Source organism: Silene latifolia, chromosome 7 (genome assembly GCF_048544455.1).
Source record: "Silene latifolia isolate original U9 population chromosome 7, ASM4854445v1, whole genome shotgun sequence".
NCBI lineage: Eukaryota > Viridiplantae > Streptophyta > Magnoliopsida > Caryophyllales > Caryophyllaceae > Silene > Silene latifolia.
In genome coordinates, this window is record NC_133532.1 from 6,793,707 (window position 1) to 6,817,278 (window position 23,572).

Genomic DNA, 23,572 nt, shown 5'->3' on the forward strand with positions numbered 1-23,572 from the left:
CATATGTTTTTATTTAGAGGTCCATGTCACTTTGAAATCCAACATCTTTTTTTCTCATCCATAAAGACCAACCCTTATAGATAAGATGATAAGCAATACTCCTACATTGCATCATAACTTAACCTTTGAACCTTATTTGCAAACCTTCCATTTCTTTCCCCATCTCCCACTACAAACCCGAAACCATGGCTTCTTCTACCTTGATCACTCCCACTTCCAAGCTCACCCATCCCAAAATTAAACCCGTCACCGCTTCGTCACCCGCCTCGACCTGCTCTACCACCACTACCACCACTACCACCACTACTGTGTCCTTAGCTGAAGCGAACCTCAGTCGTCGACACATCACCATTGCGGCACTCACAGCCGCAATTCTCTCTCCCGCCCTCTTCTCTCCGGCCACGCCACCCGCTTACGCAGCTGACGAGGAATACGTGAAGGAGACAGAGGAAGTGATCAGCAAGGTCCGAGCGACTATCTCTCTAGACCGGAATGACCCGAATGTAGCAGATGCTGTAGCTGGGCTTCGTGAAGCTTCTAATTCATGGGTTGCTAAGTATAGGAGAGAGAAATCTCTTCTCGGCCGGGTTTCTTTCCGGGATATGTATTCTGCTCTTAATGCCGTCTCCGGTCATTATGTCAGTTTCGGTCCTACTGCTCCTATCCCTGCTAAGCGAAAAGCTAGGATTCTGGAAGAGATGGACACTGCTGAAAAGGCTCTACTTAGAGGAAGATAATCGCCGTCTGTTTTTTTTTTGTCGAACTTGTTTTGGATGAATATAACTATATTTGGATGCTATGAGGATCTATTTATATTTAAATTGAGTGGTGAATTCGTTTTATAGATTTTTGTCATCCAAAATTTGCACTAATTTTTGTTAGATGTTAGAATTACGATTGCTGTTACTGTCAAACTTGATCAGTATGACTGATTAGGATTTTCATGTCGCAAAAATATGTTTGTGTTAAGGGAGTTACAAGGATAATTTTGTTACTTACGGGGTTTGGACTAGATTATGAGTATCACTTCTCATAACTTACTAAGCTAGTTGCAATTGCATCTCGTCACTTAAGTTTGAAATTTGGAAAAGGTCTACTATTGATTTGCATTGTCTTTTAGACGAATGAAACGAGGCGACTAGCGTTTAGTTGGGATGTTAGCTTGCTTCTATAGGGAACCCTTCTAGTTGAAAAAAGAACAATTTAAACTGCAGTTTTGTAACTGATTTCCACTGGCTATGGCTTTAGCTGAAATGACCCATGTGAAGAAGAAAGTCTGCTTTAGTTAGGAATTCAAAAGCTTGAAATTTATAAAGATTATCGAGGATGTGAAATTCAGAATCGGATACCATTTTTTCTAACAAAAATAAACATTCTGAGAGGTGTAAGTGGGGAAGCGACTTCATGGGGGTCTATCGACATTCTTGTCCAACTTTTTTGTGTGAGATTTGATACATGTGGTTTTAACTTACCTCCTCATTCGAAAGGATGAGCTTTGTTGGGTTGAGGGAGGTATTTGTTGGGTTATTTCTGATTTTATTTTGAAAATGCTAGTTCTAGTAAACAGGAGTCTAGCATTTGTTTATAGTAATAAAAAAAAGGTGAGATTATTTTTGGGTTATTTCTTCCTAAATTGAAAATACAAAAGATTTATAATAAAATATAAAAATGCTGAAAAACAAGAATTAAACATGAGTTAATTTTTATTGTAAAATAATGATATTTTATAATCAAAATGATAGCTATTATCTAGAAAACAAGAAAACTGAAGTTCTGATGTGCCAGTGTGTTTGGTTTTGCACTTTTGCTATGTCCTTGCTTGTTAGCCCATATGGCGAAGTGTCTTTTAGCCCATGCGTTAGCTAATTGTCCTCCATTGTTTGGCACTTCACGTGAAGGCAATAGAGGGACATGCCCAACTCAAATAAAATTGCTATAGCAGCTATCCAAGGTAAAGAGCACGAGCACGCTTCTGCCACGGATCCCGATAATATAATTTGTAATAAACCCATCAAAATTTTATGGGATATTTTGAGACGGTTGTATAACTTTTTCGCTTTTTATGATATATCCTCTTTTGTAGGAAAAATTTTGACCGTCCAATAATTTTTATCTAAAATAAATAAATAATGATAATTTTTTCCAAATTGATCCGTCTTTAAGAGGTCTTCCGATTTGAAAAAAATTCATACTGACTCCCGAGTTCTGATGTGCCAATGTGTTTGGTTTTGCACTTTTGCTATGTCCTTGCCAATGTGTTTGGTTTTAGCCCATATGGTTAAGTGTCTTTAAAAAACGTTAGCTAATTTTTTTTCAAATTGTTTGGCACTTGACTAGATAATTGGTTTGGAAAACATGCCCTAAACTCAAATAACATTGCAATAGCTATCAAAGTTTTAAAGAAAAACGAGGATACACCATAGAAAATGATAATATACATTTGTAATAAACCCGTCAAATTTTTATACTCTTTATCAAATACTCCATTTGTCCAAATTCTTTGTTTACTTTTGATTAGAATACCCGTGAAGACTGAGAGAGTATCTATTAGTTTCTCGATAAACTCATAAACTAGCTTATAGAGAGAAATCGTGATTATCTTAATGTTCGTTTTGAACTAAAGTTACATTGTTACATGGGAATTTTGTTAACAAAAGGGTTATCTACAATAAAAAAAAAAAACCTTTAAAGCGATCCGAATTTAGGAGTAAACATCCATCGTCTGATACGTACTTGTGAACTAAGAGTATGGAAGTTGAGGTATGTCCACATACAAAAGTGAATGTCTATAAAGAAGAACTCATCGAGGCCTATTTAAGATGTCCATACCGAAAACCTAAACTTTTTCCGTGAAGTTCAATTCAATAACCTTTAAGCCGATCCGAATATAGGAGTAAACATCCATCTGATAAATTGTACAATGACATGGACAAATGGAAAGATAAAGAACGTTAATTAGAGGCCTATTTAAGATGTCCATACCGAAGGAAGGTAAGTGATTCGGCAAATGCTATAAGTAGAGTAAGATGCTTTTCTTATGTAGTAAAGGAGTCTGGATAAATTTGGAGCAATGATGGACAATGGAAAGATAAGAATTCGTTAATTAGCTTGTTACATGACATCGTCTAGTGTTATTATACGCGACTTAAATAGATACTCAACTTACCTTTTTATATTATTATTTATACAGAAGTGTCGAAAGGAGGTAACAAATAATATATACGAATTACTCAATTAACTTTTTTATATTATTCGTTAATTAGCATGTTACATGACATAATTTAGCGTTGTTAGGTGTTACTCAAATACAGTAACTACTAAATTTACCTTTTTATATTATTGTATAGACAATACTCCGTATGTTAAGTCCACTCAGTAAATATGAACGTAATAAGTCACTTCACCCCTTCCTTAATTCACTGCATGCATTTGTATAAAGAACTTTGAACTTTGAACGGTAACTTAGTAACTCCCATCTATTTCTCTGCAGTAAAAGACGCAGTCAAATTGTATTTAGAATTTTAGTTGTGTTGGAGGAGTCTAAATTTTAAAAATTAAAAAATTAATTAATCAATTAATTAGTTGAATATTGGAACAATAGGTCTTATGTACGACCGTCAGAGGAAAAATGATCATTTTATGATAAAGGAAGACCATTTTATATTAAAAAGTGACCCCATTTTTTAATTAAAATTTGACCATATTTTAACATAAAATGATCACTAACCTGTCGCACTATACGTCGATCATAAAATATAATTTGTGTTGGAATATAATCCAAAATTTGACCTAATTTAATTGTCTATAAAATTTATATGAAAACGTAAACAATTTAGTACATTGTTCATTTAATTTGTTCTTTGCCATAATAATGAGAGTAACATTTTTTTAAGTCAATGAATCACTTTGACATTATTCTATATTCATAAATATACTTAGTATTTTTCTTCTTAATAAATAGTACTCCATCTGTTATTTATCATACTTCATTTTCATTCTAAAATCCAACAATGGTGAAGATTAGTAATCTTTTAGTTGTTCTCGTCTCGATCTTCGTCGTTTTCAATCCGGGCTTGTCTTCTGAGGTTAAAGATGATAGAAAGGCAAGTCTTTTATTTTCATCTTTTCGTATTTATATTCTAGAGACAATTCTTATCGTTTAGTTTTGTTACATTTATATATTCGTTAAGAGAATTGTTTTGTTGATAGCATACCAACTACGTCTATCCTAGTGAATAATTTACATTTACTTTATTTTTAAACGTAAACTATTGACTGAGACAGATAGTAAAGAACTTCGTGAATGTAAGCAAAATCTAGCGATTTGATAGAAATTATGAGGTTACGGTCCCTCATTAACTGACTCATTATGTGAGCCATTTGTTTACCGTTCATCGTCTCAATTCATCTGTCATTGTGCAAAACCATTTGTCATTCTTCATTAATATTAATGATTTACTATAATGTTGTAGGAATATATTGTATACCTTGGTTCGGTTTCCGAACAAACAGAACCAAACTCTGTTTCATCTCAACATATTAATCTTCTTCAACAAGTTTTAGTGGAAAGGTAAGACTTACAATTATGTTAATATTAATACATTTAACTAATCCGTCCTAAATTAGATTTAGAATATTCTTTCGTGTACCTCTAAACTTTTTCGTTTTCTAATGTGTACCCCTCATTTTTTTTCACAAAAAAAAGTTTAGAAAATGGACAATAATTTTTTTCCAAACCAGTTTAAAACGTTAAATTTTTCTTTTTCAAACCAAAAAATTCACCGCTTTTTGAACTCGTAGCCGGTAGTTATGATTGGTTAAACCTTTTTTAACGAACAAACTTTGACCGACCATAATTCCCGACTACGAGTTAAGACGTTGGTAATTAATTCTTTTTCAAACTGAAGACCTCTTAAAGACGGTCAATTTGAAAAAAAAAAAGTTATCATAAAAGAAAGACATCTTATTCTCAAAAAGTTTTTTTGCAAAAAAAAGAAAACATCTAAGAGAGAATATCCCATTAGAGTTTTACCCTAAATTACTGATGATTATTTGTCATACTAAAGTTCTGCAGAAGCAACTATTACTCGAAGCTATAACCGGAGTTTCAATGGTTTTGCTGCAAGAATGACAGAAAAAGAGTACGAAATTCTCAAGAGTAAGAACTTTATACAATTCCGCTGTCAAAATTACATAAATTTTCATATACTCGAAATTTTGCAACGTAATGTTGGTAAATATTCGATGTTCTTTGATTTTTTAATATAATGAAATAAAACAAAACGACTTACTACATTACTTATTTTATACACGGGTTACGTTGTTGTGTACATCTAACCCGTCTAAGGCGAAACCTTTCGATGGCAGGTAAAAAGGAAGTGGTGTCGATCTTCCCAAGCAGAACACTAAAGCTTCAAACGACGAGATCATGGGATTTCTTGGGACTTCCATTACCGACTCATAAACAACAAATTGCCGAAAGCAATGTTATTATTGGTGTTCTTGACACCGGGATTTGGCCTGAATCACCTAGTTTTTACGACGATGGTTTTAGTCCAGTCCCTAGGAAATGGAAAGGTGTTTGTCATGGCGGACAGGATTTTACCTGCAACAGGTAAATAATCCTTCTTTTTATTTTTCAAAATCGTTTTAATCTTTATTCTCGATTTAAATTCTAAGTTTTTATAAAAGAAATCTGGACTTCGATTTTAAAACTTAAGTTTACTTTCTTTTGTATTGTGTTTCAGTCCCTTTTTGTTTTTCACTTTTTTTTTCTATATTTTCGCATTTTTGAGGTTTGCGTTCACCCATCACAAATAGACGGTTTTAAAGGATGATTCATGTCAACCGACCCCAAATCATTTTGGGATTAAGGCTCTGTTGTTGTTGTTGTTGTTGTTGTTGTTGTTGTTGTTGTTGTTGTAGTATAGCTAGTACGGTCATTGAGTGGGGTAACCCGTGACCTTAGTTCAAAACCCGTCAGTAAAATCAAAATCGTCCTTGTACACCTTGCAACAAAATTAGAATTTTATCAATAAGTCTTGCTTTAGACGGTCTGAAATAAGACGGATCAAATGTCACCCTTTTTTTATAGAATGTAACCATTTAATGACAAAATGTTATTACTAAAGTTGTCACTTTTTACCCTAAAAATAATGGTAACATTTTATCAGAAAATATTAACATTTTATCGTAAAATGACTATATTTGGTCTGTCTTATTTAAAACGGGAAATAGCCCGTCTGAAATAAGAATTTGCCGAATTTTATGGTAAAAATGCATGAAATTTGCAGGAAGATAATAGGCGCGAGGGGGTACTTGGGAAATGCAAGGGACGATGATGGTCACGGAACACACACAGCATCAACAGCAGCAGGAAGAGCAGTAGAAGACATAGATTTTTTCGGAATAGCAAAAGGAACAGTAAGAGGAGGAGTGCCTTCGTCGAGAATAGCAGTCTATAAAGTATGTGATACAAATGGGTGCAAAGAAAGTAGCATTCTTGCAGCATTTGATGATGCAATAGCTGATGGAGTCGACTTGATCACGATATCTATTGGAGGAATACCAACTGTATTTGATGAGAATGCTGTTGCAATTGGTGCATTTCATGCTATGGAGCGCGGTATTTTAACTGTACAATCTGCTGGAAATGAAGGCGATGAACCCGGTACTGTTGGAAGTATTGCTCCTTGGGTTTTCTCTGTTGCTGCTAGCTCTACTGATCGACAAATCATCGAAAAAGTCATCCTTGGCAACGGAAACACTATCCTTGTACGTTTATTTTATTCCCGTCTTGTTGCAGTCATTCTTGTATGAGACGGTCTCACATGTGCACGGTAGAGCTGGCCATCAGTACGGCCCATCCTGGCCCGTTACTTCATGCAACCTGGCTTGACCCGGCCCGGCCCGACCTTAGCCTGCCGCTAGCTCTGGCATGTCCCGGGTCCTAAAATTCCAGGTTGGCCCGTCCTTGGCCCGCCATTTTAGCAAAAATAAATAGGTAAGGCCCGCCATCTCGGACCGGATCAAACATATCCCAATCCGGCCCAGGTCACGCCTGCCCTCCCGGCCTGGCCCGGGTCTGACCAGGAGAACCCGGCCCGGCCCTAGCCTGACCCGAGTACAAGTCTAGTGCAGGGAAGTTAGTTCTTTGCCTTGTTAATCTCTCGTTTGTTGTTTTCAAAAACAGGGAACTTCTGTAAATGCATTCAAGTTGAAAGGAAACAAGTTCCCTTTAATATACGGAAAAGACGTCTCAAGTCAGTGTGACGAGACCAGTGCAAAGTAATCTTTCATTCTGGGAGAGTTATTTTTTTTTTTTTTTGATTATTTCTCGTAAACTTAGTTACTATTTCACGTATTGTTACAGGTTATGCGAAGAAGCATGTCTAGATCAAAATCGACTGAAGGGAAAGATCCTAGTTTGCGATGAACCTTCCAAATTTAACGTGGCTCTAAAGGCAGGCGCCCTTGGGGTGTTGGCACCCACCGAAACTAATAACATGTCGTACATTCTTCCTTTGCCTGGGGCCTCTCTATCCGAGACTGAATTCGCAACACTTCAATCCTACCTTAGCTCTACAAAGTATGATTTTACTATTAATCTACACACATTTTTATTTTTATATATAATTTACGGTCTAAATCAATTTTTTTTTTGGATTCCGTCTTAATGCAGAACTCCTACAGCCAATATCAAGAAAAGCGAAGCAATTTCCGACAGAACTGCGCCTGTTGTAGCCGTGTTTTCTTCTCGTGGGCCTAATAAAATTGCATCAGATATTCTCAAGGTTTGTAGTACTGTACCTACCTGAAATATTCATCTTTAATGTTTAATTTGAACTGTCTAATAATGTTTGTTTCGACATTTATGAATCCTACTAGCCGGATATTACTGCGCCTGGAGTGGACATCCTGGCGGCCTATTCACCGAAAGCTCCAATATCAAAGTCCCCTCTAGATCACAGATCAGTTTCATACAGTATCCTTTCCGGAACCTCCATGTCTTGTCCTCACGTTGCTGGTGCTGCCGCTTATTTGAAGTCCGTGCATCCTCATTGGACCCCTGCAGCGATCAAGTCCGCTCTAATGACCACAGGTTACATCACATTTACGTATACTTTATTCCATTATGGTCTGGTTAGTTTTGTCGGGCCTAGCTGCTTACTTGGCTTTTTTTTTTTTGGTAACGAGGAACATTTCTCATTAGCAGCCTAGGGCCAAACTGTTAATTAGACGCTAATATGATTTTTGTTTCGGGATGGTAATGCAGCTGAACCTCTAAACCAATCCCAGAACTTCGATTCAGAATTCGCTTATGGATCAGGACATCTTAATCCAGTAAAGGCAACAAATCCCGGGTTAGTTTACAACGCTAGGCGTAAAGATTACATTTTATTTTTATGCAAAGAAGGTTACACCAAGGAAAAAATTGCAACAATCACAGGCAACAAAAATGTGATATGCCCAAAGAAGCGTCATTTATCGCCAAAAGACGTTAATTACCCTTCAATGTCCGCTTTAATTGTTGCTGACGAAAGTTTTACTGTGAAATTCCGAAGAAGAGTTACAAATGTTGGTAATGCAAAATCAACTTATACAGCAAAAGTTACAAATGGGTCCAAAATCAAGAAGATTACTGTGATACCGAGTGTGTTGAAATTTGAATCATTGAAGGAGACCAAGTCGTTTGAAGTGATTGTGTCCGGTGAAGGACTTTCGTCTCAATCATTAGAATCGGGTTCTTTAGTTTGGTCCGATGGGGTTCATAGTGTTAGAAGTCCGATTGTTGTATACACTAATTAGTAGTGTCTCCTAAGCTTATATATGCTATGAATTCATTTTGCAACAATTATTGAAGATTTAAATTGACATGAAATGATTTGGAGGCGACTAACTTCAATATAATCGTTTATAAAGTTTATTTGACACGTATTGATCATCGCGAAATTAGTGAAACTAATGAAGTATTATCTAAGCGTGATGATCATCTGTACTAGGGTGATTATATATATTTCAGAAGATTTGTAGCTGAACTCCCAAAAAAAAAAAAAAAAAAAACAAGGAAAAACGCCGTTGCCGGGGATCGAACCCGGGTCACCCGCGTGACAGGCGGGAATACTTACCACTATACTACAACGACTTGGTTGTTAACTTTAGCATATTTGTTTTTTTCACATTTATTTCGTTTCTTTTATGCCTTTCTTTAACATGTGCCCAGTTGACACATGTTAGAAAAACCGTAAATAAACTTCCTCATACTCAAGGTAAACTTTCTTATTTTTCTTTTTGGATTATTAAGGTTTTCTTCCCTATTTTTTTATTTGAAAGCTTTGTGTAATCCAAATTCACATTAAGGTAGTTTATTTTGTATGGTTTATATTCACTTTCTTAATCTTATACACAAATAAAAAGGGAAGTTTACCTTCAAGAGAAGGGAGTATGAAAATGCAAGATGAGCCTCATTTGAACAACAGGTGATCTAATCCGAAAACTTCACACTACCCTTTGGAGATCCTAAAATACTCCTCTAAAACATATGCCTTGTACATTTGGAGATCCTTAAATACTCTTTATTGCTCATCACTTGTTTCAGACGGGTATTTTTGGTCTGAAATAATAAGACGGGATTTTGTAACAATTTTAGAGTTAAATGTGACTACTATTGAAAAACCAGTTACCATAAGCTGTAACACTGCCTATACCATTGTGGTTACATTTAACTATAAAATGGTCACATACGCCCGTCTGAAAAATAAGACGAAAATTGTCCGTCTGAAACAAGAATTTGTGATTGCTCATAGCTTTACCATTAACTAGTTTTACACCCGTGCAAAAAAATGCACGGGTCGTAACAACAGATGTTAAGTGTTCAATATCGTAATAATATAAATTGTCCATAGAGACGGTATTGAATTTAATCGGGCCTCTTATTTATTATTTTAACCACATATAATGAATTGAGCTTCTTTATTCAAATGTTAAATTCAAATGACGGTATTGAAATTGTAAATATGATATTGTTGATGGCTGATTACTAAATAAATGTTTTTGTCTCATAATACTGCTTTGTAAGACTTGTGGTTTTTTTTAAGATAAGAAAATTAGTACTGATACTTTTTTATAATCATTAAAATCTTTATCATGTGTATTTTTTTTAACATTATAATTATATGAATCTTCTTCAAATTTTGCTAAATTTTGTATATTTCTTAACATTATGAATTATAATTATATGAATGTGCTTTAATTCTTATCGAGACTTGCATTTTTTTTTTGTATAGGAATGTTATTTGGGTACCTATCAATAAGAAAACCAGTACAAAAAATTTGTAATTTTATTTATTTTGTAATTTTTTGTAATTTTTTTCATTCAGATGTATTCCTAACATTTTAGGAAAATATGTATAATATGTAATTATAAAAAAAGTTAAAACTAAAACTAAATTATCGTGAACTCAGTAGTTTGAAAAGGATAAAAAGAAAAGCAAATTAAATCAAGTGAAATATAGGAGAGAGGGTAATTAAATGTGTAGGCTGAACATGGGGGTCCTACCTTAATTTTTTTTCTTTTAATCCTTAAAAACCATGGACCAATAGGAGAACTTTATTGGCTTCAACTTTTATAGATAAAGGATGGGTATCACTTACCTTTGAGATTTTAACATAACTATACTCTAAAGTGATAGCGAGCCTCAAATTAATTTGCCATTTTATTTTTAACATAATTATACTAGAAAAGTTAAAGCTCAATTTATACCCATTTACCTATAAAATAAGCTATTACAAGTAATAGAAGCTGAGCTACACCGAAGTGAACTTATAAAAGTTGAACTGAACTTGTAATAAATTATTTTATAGGCAAATGGGTATGAATTGAGCTTTAACTTTGTAATGCTAAATAGAGGTAGTTCAGACGGGGCCGGGTACCAATACTAGTAAGGCCAAATACATAACTCATTGATATTAGGAAAAGGTTTAACCCTCCATGCTACTAAGGTGTTATTTAACTCGTTTTATTCTTAAGACGGATATATCCATCTTAAAGAAGACCTACTATTAAAACCCTAAAATTCTTATGCAACTCAACTTACCTCACTTCCCATACGAGCATGTACAGTCAAGAGGAGCATTTTATCCTCTTATTTTTCCTCTCTCCTTCTACATTTTCCCTTACTCCCTTACTCTAAGCCCTTATTTTGGATTTAAAATCACTTACTTTAAATTTAGTTTAGTTCTTATAAGCTTAGTTAAAAAAAATTAAACTCTAATAAGTTCATTTTTGCTCCTATAAGTTAAGTTTATTTCAGTTCAGTTTTTTATAGATTCAATTTAGCTCTTATAAGTTCAGTCTAGAAAAGTTAACGCTCAATTTATACCCATTTTGCCTATGAAATAAGCTGTTGTAAGTTCAGTTCAACCTTTATAAGTTCACTTCGTTCAGTTCATCTTCTATAAGTTCAATTTAGTTCTTATAAGTCCAGTTCAGTAAAGTTAAGCTCTTATAAATTCAATTTAGTTTAACAAAATTAAGTCCAAAAGAACCGGGTCTAACCCTTCTAATTTGCATAAGTCAAATTATGTGCAGAGAATGTCAAACTTAATATTAACAATTTTTTGAAGAACAGACAAAAGTTTAATAAGTGCAAAAGTAAAAATACTAAATTGAAAATCGTGTAAAAGTAATTAATGTCAAACTAAAATGTGACTCACTACTACTAACTCTTTTCTGCTAGTTTTTTTGGGTGAAATGTGACTATTCTAAAAAAATCAAAATAAAAGTGTCCATTTACAACATACTGATAGGCTATCGCACACCTATGCAAAAATAATAATTATACCCTATGTAACAAATTAATGTAGTACTTAGGGGTCGAACCCAAAGAAGACGGGAGTTATTAATTAATTGTTATGGAGCGAAGTTTATCTTGAGTCGATGCGGTTGATTGATTGATTGGTTGATTATGCAAATAAAATGAAAACAACAATAAAAAGAAATTGTCTAGGGAGGTCGGGTCACACATGCTAATTACGTAAATGTTTATGTCAAGTTAAGAAGTTGATTTTGCGGTAAATGTTTAGGCTTAGAGATACCCACCTTACGGCATCCTTACGGCATTAGTATCAACCATAGACCGGGTCCTAGAGAAACTCTCGTCCATGACTAGGTCGTCCTACTACACATGCTTAGTCTAATTCAATTCCGTGTCTCTCGACTTTAGAACGAATGAACAAACTTAATCGATGAATAAGACCTTTAAACATAGATTAAACATTATGGTGCAAACATGTGATAGAAACAATTATGCAATATTAACTTATCCTTATTTTGACATTTACAAATTATTTAATCATGCATGGCTTCCTCCTAAACAAAGGTAAATTATTCTAACATTGTGAAAATATAAACTAAACTAATGCTAAATGAAATGATAAATAACATAATTAAAATAAAGATAAAGTCAACTTGAATGGAAATAGAAGAACAATTGCAAATGGAAATAACTTGGAATAAATCTTGAACTTGATAATAGAAATGTTGTAACAAACTAATACAAGCTAAACTAAACTACTAATATTTAGAGAGAATTTTGGAATAAAAATATATGTGAATGGTGTCCCTAGATGTTGAAGTCTACACCCTTTATATAGGAAATAAGGGGTGAAACTTAGAGCAAATATAAGGGGTCAACCCCAAATATTTTCTCTTAATTATTTGAGTAATTGTCTAGAGAATCTCATGTTGGCCATCAACTCCTTCTTAATTGCACAATTAGCATCCAAAGAGCATCTTAAGATGAGCATCCAAGGCATTCTCCAATCTTCTTCTACTTGGGCTTTAACACTTGATTTTATACTTGGACTCATTTCTTGACTTGTGTTGTGCATTTCCGGAGTTAATCCACCACATTTGCTTATGCAAGTCCATGCTTTACTTCATTGTTGGTCCATTCTTCATTTCAACTTAGCTTTGTATCCTAGTGCTTGTAAATATGTGGAATTAAGCTCTTTAAAGCTTAAGTACCTACAAAATATGATAGAACGTGCAAATGCAACTAGAAATACAAATATTAGCTCAATATCACTAAGGTTAGTGCATAATGACATATAAATTAGAGCTAAAATATGGGGATAAAATGTATATAAATTGGACTTATCACATACACACGCAAATCACCATAGCTTAGTAGCGACACTTCAAATAAAAAAAAATTTATCAATCCAAACATTATCTCCTTTCTGCTAGTTAATATTAATTATAGAAATTGATGTCACAAGCGAATTTGATTTTCGCTCCATCACGCCTTCTATCCACCACCTCACGCCTGCATTAATATGGTTGCTACTCAGGAAAAAGATCTACGACTTAAGAGAATGACGAACTGCCATCAAAGAGGGTAATTATGAGGAATAGTTCAAGAATTCTTTTTGGGTATTCAAAAATTAATAATAAAGGAAGAATACAAAAATAAAAAAAATAAAAAAATGTAAAATGACAAAAATAAAACCACTTTATAATAACAATAGTCGTGGCAAAATACTAATAAAATTAAAATAATTGTGACAAAATAGGACAAGATAAGAATAAATCGTGGCAAAATTATTCTACTTGTATTAAATGTGTAAATGTATTATGTTAATATACATAACATAAACATATCGTATGATCTGATCTTACAAATTTACTTGTTAAAACCTACTTACAGAATCGTTAAAACCTAATTACAGAATCGTAACATAATTTTACGATCGCTAGGTTTATTTGGACTACGAGATTATGAAGAAGGTTTGAAGGTGGGTATGACATCAAAGAGTCCTTGTTGCTCCATTGTTGTACAACCACCATACACTACACCCATTATGTCCAAAAACTCATGGTCGAGGTGTGGTTAAATTAATCGTACATCTTCGACATCCACTACAATACGAGCCTAAGTACGTTGAAAAACAAGTTATTGAATCACTAACGAAACGTGTTGTGGTTGAATTAATCAGGATAGATACTCGCTCGATGAAGTCTACAAGGAACAATAAAGATTTGGAACACCTCTATAACATCATCATCGAATCAGCAGCTTATCTCGTTTATTTTCTTTATCCTCGGACTGAATTATATAGGATTGGTCGTAGTCGTGACTTGCAGGTTGGGCATTAGTTATCGAAATAACCTCGACAAACAACAAATACCACTTGGTTATAGAGGAATTCATTGCCGACATGCTCCTTGTAAATTTCTTCAATTTTGTCACTCTATGTTGCACCACTCAATTCATGATTGTTTAATATGGAGTCTATCTAACTAATTAATGTTATTTTCCACGTGTACGTACAGCAACATGATTTCACACGTTCTAGACATAAAAATCCTTGCTTACCATCCTTTACGGTATGTGTTTGTGAAATATTATGCTCTTATTTCTTCACCTATCATTTGTATTCTTTAGAATACAAATGACAAGAATTATCTATGCTTTTTGATTCTTCTTTTTACTCTCTAGGTTGTTGCTGAAAAGAATAAGGTAATACTGTTATTACCTTATGTTTTGTACCATGTATTCATCTTTAATGAATATGTCTAAATTTTTATGTTTTGTTCACTTTTGTTTATGCAGGATAAATTTTATAAGGACATTGCCGAGGTACTTGGAACCACCTCCGTTAAAGGTAGAATTCTTTTATCTTCTTTTTACTCACTAGGTTGTTGCTGAAAAGTGTGATACACCACTGCAAAAACGAGATATATGTTTAACCTCTTTTAGATGATATGTTCTCATGTATACCTATTTAAATTCTTGAATTACAGTTGAAATGAAAAGTTGTTGAATGTGGTGCAGCCTTTGACCAGCCTGTGCATTATGAGATGTCTCGTGTAATAGTTGAAATAGTCGAAGTTGCCGAGATTCGTCGTGTAGCTGTGGGAAATCAGTTTATCGGCCGGAGCCATCTAATTTGGGCCTTTTATAAGTTGGGATATGGTAATAATACTAATGCTCTTATATACACAGTTGACCAATTAGCTTGACTCTTAATTTGTTCGATATTCTTCTATCACAAATTCTCATTTGTGACGGCGATACTCGTCGAAAGTTTGCGATGGGTCGAATACATACCATATTAGATTTCATATTCGGTAAAATGGGGGCAGCTGAAGAGCACGTGGCTCTGCCACTTTTAATGCTTTTTAATTATTTATTATTATTTGTCCTATCAAACCTCTAGTTGCATGTGAGACTGCTACTTTTTTGTGTATAACAATTCTATTCTAATAACGACCACAAATTCTCATTACTCATCTCATTCTCATCCACCATCTCATTTTTATTCATCTCCTTCATCTTCTTCCTCTATCAACCATTATTCATCTCATTCATCATCACCATAAAAATTATTTCATTAATTTTAAACAACATTCATATAGCATTCCAAAATTATGTTATGTTTTTCGTATTTGATTCATTAATTTCTTATTTAAATATTTAATAACAATTCATCTCATTATTCTTTTATTCATCATCTATTACATCTTCTTTATCCATCAACCATTATTCATCTCATTCATCATCACCATAAAATTTATTATTTCATTAACTTTAACAACATTCATATCTTATTCCAGAATTATGTTATGTTTTTCATATATGTTTCATGAATTTCTTATTCAAAATATTTAATAACTATTCAATAATAAATGGTTACCGAATTCTCAAACATGAAAAATAAATCCTACTACTTCTCTATATTTTATTTATGTTATCACTTTATTCAAATATTACTCACATATATTCAAGAAGTGGAAACATCTTTAAAAAAAAATTAGGGAGTATCAGATTTGAGCAAATATGTTCAATTAGTTGTGAAATATGTGAATATTTTCAGAATCATTTTAACATTGGAAACATGGTCACATATTAAATGATTACAAAATCACCAAATATGGGAACAAATACTAACACCATAAAAATGTTGACATATTTCACCAATATGTTACAATTGCTTACAATTCCAACATAGTAACATATTATACAAATATGTCAACATACTTGTTTTATATTTTTACGCATATTTTATTAATTATTATTTCGAAATACTGAATTATCAATTGATTAATAAATGGTTACAAAAGTCATAAATATGAAAACATTTTGATGTCTGTAATATATTCACTTAGTTGTGCAACATGTTGCCATTTTATTAAAATTTAAACACGGTCACATATTATACAAGGACATGAACATAATGTAAACATCGTTTTCCTATCCATTTTTTAGTCATAAGATGAAGAAAATAAAAGTATGAATAGTAATTGCGTCCTTTGTGATCTCATTTTCAAGAAATGCGTATTAGTACTATATATGAATTTGTAGTCATATACTCTAAGAAAGTTTATAGTTTTGTTCATTATGTCGCTTTGTCAACATACGTACTGATTATTCAGTGTATCTACTTGGGCTCAAAGGTATGTCTAGGAAAATATCTCAATATAAATGTAGCCATGAAATATTTTTAAACATAATAATGTTATGAGAGCAGGACCATATGACACCATTTTTAGATGATAAGTTACCACTTTATTGCAATAATAAATGCAAACAGAAAGTTATAAAATGGTCACTAAGTTACACTACTTTTTACAAGATGTTAACATCAGGTGTAATATGTTACTAATTTAATGATTGTTATATTTTGTAGAAGCATATAAACATAGAGTTGCATAATGCTAACATATTACACATTACAATATGTGAAGTCAATGATCCAATATGTCACCATTTTAGGCTATTAATTCTTTAATGACTTTATATTTAAATTTTTATGTTTTTGTTTACTTTTGTTTATGCAGGATAAACTTTATAAGGACATTGCCGAGGTAGTCAAAGTGTTAGAACCACCTCTGTTAAAGGTAGAATTCTTTTATCATTATGTATCAGTTATATATATCACAATTGCAAGATGATTAAGTGCTCATTAAAACAAATTATTATTATTTTTCCAACACTTTTTAAATTTTCTTCTTTGTGCAGCCCAATGAATATACATATTGGATGATGACGTTTCTCAGAGGAAACGCTTTCGATGTTGAGTTAAATATCCTGAGTAAAACTATGGATGATAGAAACAAATTGCCTATATGCTTCTATGAATCCCTCTACCCGCTGCTTCATCAACTGTTGAATATCTCTAAGAAAAGGGTATGTTTTCTTGCTAATAAGTGTGATGCACCACTGCAAAAACTAGATACATGGTTAACCGCTTTTAGATGATATGTTATCATGTATACCTATTTAAATTCTTGTATTACAGCTGAAGCAAAAGCTGTTGAATGTGGTGCAACCTTTGATTGAAATATGCCAGCATGTGCATCATGAGATGTCTTGTGTAATAATTGAAATAGTCGAAGTTGCCGAGCTTCGTCGTATAGCTGCAGGGAATCAGTTTATCGACCGGAGCCATCTAATTTGGGCATTTTATAAGTTGGGATATGGTAAGAATATTAATAATCTTAAACAATTAGCCAACTAGCTTGACCCTTAGTTTGTTCGATATTTTTCCATTGGGTAGTAATTTCGTTTTGTACACACATCACTCCCTTTTGAAATAAGGAATTCTATAAGGCTTGACGTCCCAGATAAAAGTCATCCACCTTACCATATTTATATGGCTGCGGCAAAGTTGGCCTTAATGTAAGGTATGTTCTATGCTTCCATAGTTTAGTACATGTTCAAAGTTATTTTTCGCGGCTATATATTGTTATAGACAACAGTACAAGAATCTAAATACCATAGCTGAACAGTTTCTTTACATCATACACGTATACGTCATAAAGGGATAGGCCATAGGGTAATAGCTCATAATTAAATGGCACTGCAAACAAACAAGCTTACGGGTGCTTAATCGATGTCACTAATCTGAAATGGTAACGTAGTAATTCCAAATCACCGTTGATTCAGGCATTCAGCAAACTAAGTGTTTGTAACAGGTTGATCTAAAACACCATGACCTATAAACACGGTCGGTTAATGAGTATTTGTATTTTGTGAATTTTGGGTTTTGGATTGTGTTGTGTTGTTTTTAATTATGCAATTAATTATGGTGTTCTTTTTCACCTACAGGGGACAAGCGTGCCAAACTTTTGCACTTTATTTTTGCCGTCATTCCCTCCCAAAATATTGGCTTTGATGGAAAGGGGTTGCCTGAATTTTATCTCTTTTTCAAATCATTCGAAAAAGGTATGCAACTTTCGATTCTAAATGCTGCTTTTCCATAATTTAAGAAAGTCTTGTGATAATTTTTATTGTTATTCATACGTAGCTTGTGAGAAAATGGAGAATGAAATTGAACCCAAACATATTGTGAATGTGAGGCCTTATCGCGTTGTTGATGCTATCATCCAAGAAATAAGGGAACGCTATGATAATTGATAATTCAAGGAATGATATGCCTGATAAAGAGGATTCGGAGAATAGCAAATTATCAGGTGACATGGGGTTCGAGATTTGTCGAAGTTATAATAAATTTATGATAAAATAAGTCTTATTAATATTTGAAGGATTCAGGAAATATCTCTCCAGATTAATTCAACCATAACATGTTTCGTTAGTTTTTTTTTTTTTTTTTTTTCCAACCATAGGCTCGCCTTCTCCAAATGGAAGTGAAAATTAATATTTGCCTAGAATGTGCATAAACGAATCATCATCCTAATGATGACACTACATAATCAATAATCAATAATCAATTAATCATAGGATATTTAACAATTTAATAAAAAAAAGGGTTAGACTCACCTTGAAGTAGGATAGAAAAGAATATGGACAATATCGACTCCGTATGTCATGAAGAAATGGTTCACCATAAAATTGTTCATATACAACATCAAACTCATCCTCCCTCTTATTTTCTCAGTCTATAAATAACATTATTAATATTAAAATCAAACTAGTTCTATTACACCCGTGAAATTCATTTAGCTACTATATTATGACGTTGGTGGTGTTATACATGTCCGGAGTTGCAATTGCATTGAGCATAAAATCGGCTCATAAGAAAAAAAAGATTTTGTTAATCAATACGTATATTGTCATAACAATTTACTAATATTTTGCCACGAATATTGTTACTTTTATTAATATTTTGCCACGATTAGTGTTGTTGTTGTTGTTTTGTACTCGTGAAAATCATGGGTGCGTTTAAGCTAAGTATGTAACCTCACTTATAAACATAGTCTTATTAATCAGAGATATGTTAATATTTTTGTTGTCTTTTGTTACAAACAGTGATTGTTCTAACTTGTGACTGTTCTAACTTGGTTCACTTTCTTTATTTTAGTGAGAAACAAAATAACATTTTAATATTCAATTTCACATAAATTAACTTATTCGACAGGTAAATATATGTAATAATTTATATGTTCTAACTTGGTTTCTCAAATTACTTATTTGAATATTGAAAATTGTGATGCAAAATTAACCATGTCAAGTTACGAATATTCGATACCTGCAAAATTATTTTCATCATAGACCAATATTTTTTATATAGTATATTATACAAATACCTAGGGGTATAGAGAAATAAAATGTTACAAATTTCATATTATATTATATAAATTTGAGAATATTATAATTTATATTTGCGTTAACTAACATAATTATAGATTATTTATTAGAACCAATTAAATTAATTAAATTTTACTTTAATTATAGATTCATATTTGACTTTATAATATATATTTAATTTGTTTATAAAAAAGTATTATCAAAATCTTTATATTTTGACAAATAAACAACTTTATGCAATGGTGTAGGCCCTTTTTTGAAGGTTTGTTGAACTCTTATATGTGTTTAATGTATTAAATTTATTCAACTTTTTTTCATTTTTTAAATAATTGATGATGTGGTTCATAAAATATTCTTGAAAAGGTGAATGATGAGTTTTGGTGTTTGAATTATCTTTTTATTATTATATTTAAAGATTAAAATAAACGGCTTTTATACGAATATAGTCTCGGTACACTTTAACTTGATCTTGATCAATGTTGTTAGGATCGTGATTCTACTTTGGATCGATGGGGGGTAGGACCGAATCGGTAGAATCGGATCGTATAATCGCAAGATTCTACAAATTCACTAAATGTAATTTTTTATTTGGTACATATAATTGAAAATCAAAACACTTACGGAGTATTGATTAATATTTATTAATAAAATATTGGTAATTAATGATTTTAGTATCGTTGTATGAACAACGTACACCAAATTTGGGTTTTACGGTGTCATTATATAAAAATATATATTATTATTTTTTATTATGGAATCGGATTGTATTATGATCTCATCTGTAGAAATTTTCAAATTAATAGGATCGTAAGATTTTACAACTATGATAGAATCGTAGGATCCAGAATCGGTCAAGCATTTTTGGATCGTAAAATCGTTGAATCGAATCGCGATTTTGACAACAATGATCTTGATGAAAGGTCTCTCCTTTAAATGTAAATAATTATTCAGCTGAAAAATAACCCCAATTATCATACTTTGGATATTTATGATACAATGAGTTCAAAATTAAAGAGGCATTTTGTGGCACGATCAATAATATAAGGGTCACAAAATATACGTGAAAGGGTATGAAAGAGTGACCTCTCAATAACTTAGTGAATATCGTCTCTTCGAAATTTTATTGCTAAAATAGAGTGATTTATTCACAGTCTCGGTACACTAACTTGATGAAAGGTCTCTCTTTTAAATGTAAACTAGTATTGGTGCCCGGCTTCGCCCGGGCTACCTCTACTTACCATTATTTTTTTTCATTAAATAAAATTACTTAAAGTTGCGGTAACCCTGTGTTTTTTTGAATTCTAGCTGGTAACCCTTCATTTTTCAACCACCCACATGGTAACCCTGAACTTATCAAAAAAGGTTCTCCGTGACCCCCAACTTTTATTCCGTTAAAAAACTCCGTTAGTTTGCATGTTTATTGGGACCTGGGCTTGTTTTTTAGAGTTCAAATGCTTAAATGGCCAACTAACTATGGTCTTCTCAACTCAATTAAATAAATATACCCCAAATTTTCCTAACAAATAATTATATTCTAGGTGTGGTAAGACTTAAGAGTATAATTCATAATCTTTTTATTATCATTATTATTATTATTATCATCATTTTTATTGTTTAACAAAGAATATTAAAGTAGTAAAAATACCGATCCACATCTTACCTTTGTTTTTTTTTTTATAAAAATAATAATAATATAATATCAATTATAATCTAATATAATTTATAATAAAAACAAAAGTAAGATGTGTTTCAATATATTTACTACTTTAATATTCTTTGTTAAGCAATAAAAATGATGATAATAATAAGAATGATAATAAAAATGTTATGAATTATACTCTTAACACACCTATAATATAATTATTTGTTAGCAAAATTCGTGGTTTATTTATTTTAATTGAGTTGAGAAAACCATAGTTACTTGGTCATTTAAGCATTTGAAGTGTAAAAGACAAGCCCAAGTCTCGATAAACATTCAAACTAACGGAGTTTTTTAATGGAATAAAAGTTGAGGGTCATGGAGAACCTTTTTTCATAAGTTCAGGGTTACCATGTGGGTAGTTGAAAAACGAAGGGTTACCAGCTAGAATTCAGAAAAACACAGGGTTACTACGTAGAATAACCCATATCTTTTTCTATGACATATACTAAAATTACGATGAAATAAATTTTGAGACAAATTCACTACTCCCGCTATTAATATTTTACTCATATTAATGAAACAATAGTAATAACTTTTCAGTACTTGCCCGTAATTATTGTTATTTTCACTACTCCCGCCGTAATTATTGTTACTGTCACTACTGCCGCATTAATATTGATAATTCCACTACTCCCATCAAAATTATTGTCACTTTCACTATTGCCGCATTAATATTGATTATTTCACTACTCCCGTTGTTGTTTTTACCACTTTCACTAATCTCGCTGATAATATTGTTACTTTAACTATTCAAATGAGGGATTATTATCATATAACTATATCCATGTTAGTGATGTTACTATAATTCATTTCTTTGTTGACGAAATTACTTTTATTACTTCGGAATGCAATTTTAAGAGGATTATATATTTATATAAATATATTGCATATATGTATTAAATCAAATCGAAAGAATTATGCAATATTATATATTGTGGAATCTAACTTGAATTATTTATAACTTACTTATATTATATTTTTGTATGTTAAATAATTAACATCTCTATACATCTAATAAACTATAAAGTTTAATACAATTGCATAGATTTTAAATTTAATATATAATTTTATAATGATAATACGTAATACCATAATTGTGCATGTTTATACAAATTAATTATTTAATTTTAAGGAAATTGACCATCTTCTAGTCCTCTATTAATATTTAGGAAAATTATCAAGTATCTTCTTTTTTTAGTCTCCTTGAAGTTGACCATTTTAATTAATTGTTTTATTTTAAAGAAATTGACCATCTTAATTAATTATTTTATTTTAAAGAAATTGACCATTGTTTTAATCTTTTACAAATGTTTAAGAAAATTACCAAATTTCTATATAATTTAATTTTAACCCAAACTATATAATATTTGCATTGAGATCCCTTAATCGGGTCCATCACACGGTGCTAGTGATTTAAAACTATATAGTATAAAATTAATTTGTATAACTTTCTTTAATTACATTGAAATCCCTTGGTTTCTGGAATTAATATATACTCCCTCTATTTTTTTATATATGACTTTCTCACATTTCGAGACACTCCCTTCTCTCTTCAATATCTCTTAAAATATAAGACTAAATATTATGATATGTATACTCATATGAAAGAGTTTTTCGTAAGGAATTTAATGGTACCATTTTTACATTTTTTGAACAAATATATTTTTGTAAATATTAAAGTCAAAGGCTTACCTCGTAAATGCAAAACGTCATATATAAAAAAGTGGAGGGAGTAGTATTGATTGATAAATACTCCGTAATAAATACAGTATGATGTTTCATCTGAAAAATAACCTCAGTTATCAAACTTGGAAATTTGAGTCTTAAATCAGGACAAATTATCAAACTTTGGCTACCCTGGTTTTAGGGTTATTTTTAAGAAAACAAGGGTATAGGTTAGGATTCGAAAATAAATTTAGGTTTATAATAACTATTTTCTTAACTTGTGCCCTATAATAAGCTAATTGGAGAAAAATCATCGAGAATATATATCATGAAAAATTGATGTGCAAACTGATCATAATTAGCGAAATATTACTATTAACCATCCCATCACCGTAACCCTAAACGTTTAATAAGGGGTACCCTGTAGAAATCTTAGAAACACAAAGATAGCACTACGTAGTAAGGTAAGAGTAATATCCTAGTCCATACCTTCGAAATACTTCCATCATCCTCAAGCAGCCTGACGATCAAAATCCGAACACCCTGGTTGCGTTGTCGTCGATAATAATTCCATCTTTTTTTTCACTTTTTTTTTTGGTTTTCAGATTGATCTATGATTCGAACTGATGATCGCTTTTATATTTGGTTTTGG

At 32.0% G+C, this 23,572-nt stretch overlaps 3 protein-coding genes and 1 non-coding gene across 4 annotated transcripts in view; 3 read left to right on the plus strand and 1 right to left on the minus strand.

Annotated features, from left to right (window-relative positions):
• LOC141591545 (tropinone reductase homolog At5g06060-like) overlaps positions 1–23,572 on the plus strand; it is a 106,066-nt gene that overhangs the window by 75,036 nt on the left and 7,458 nt on the right. The window lies entirely within an intron of this gene.
• On the plus strand, positions 79–842 carry LOC141591533 (photosystem II repair protein PSB27-H1, chloroplastic). The gene has a single exon (XM_074411898.1). The coding sequence runs from the start codon at positions 186–188 to the stop codon at positions 735–737; it is 552 nt and encodes a 183-aa protein (XP_074267999.1). The 5' UTR covers positions 79–185; the 3' UTR covers positions 738–842.
• On the plus strand, positions 3,835–8,934 carry LOC141591534 (subtilisin-like protease SBT4.13). The gene is made up of 10 exons (XM_074411899.1): positions 3,835–4,103; positions 4,473–4,570; positions 5,067–5,158; positions 5,368–5,614; positions 6,294–6,774; positions 7,193–7,287; positions 7,373–7,588; positions 7,682–7,793; positions 7,888–8,101; positions 8,276–8,934. The coding sequence occupies exons 1-10, from the start codon at positions 4,011–4,013 to the stop codon at positions 8,806–8,808; spliced, it is 2,181 nt and encodes a 726-aa protein (XP_074268000.1). The 5' UTR covers positions 3,835–4,010; the 3' UTR covers positions 8,809–8,934.
• Positions 9,074–9,145, minus strand: TRNAD-GUC (transfer RNA aspartic acid (anticodon GUC)). The gene has a single exon. It is a non-coding gene; the product is annotated as a tRNA-Asp (tRNA).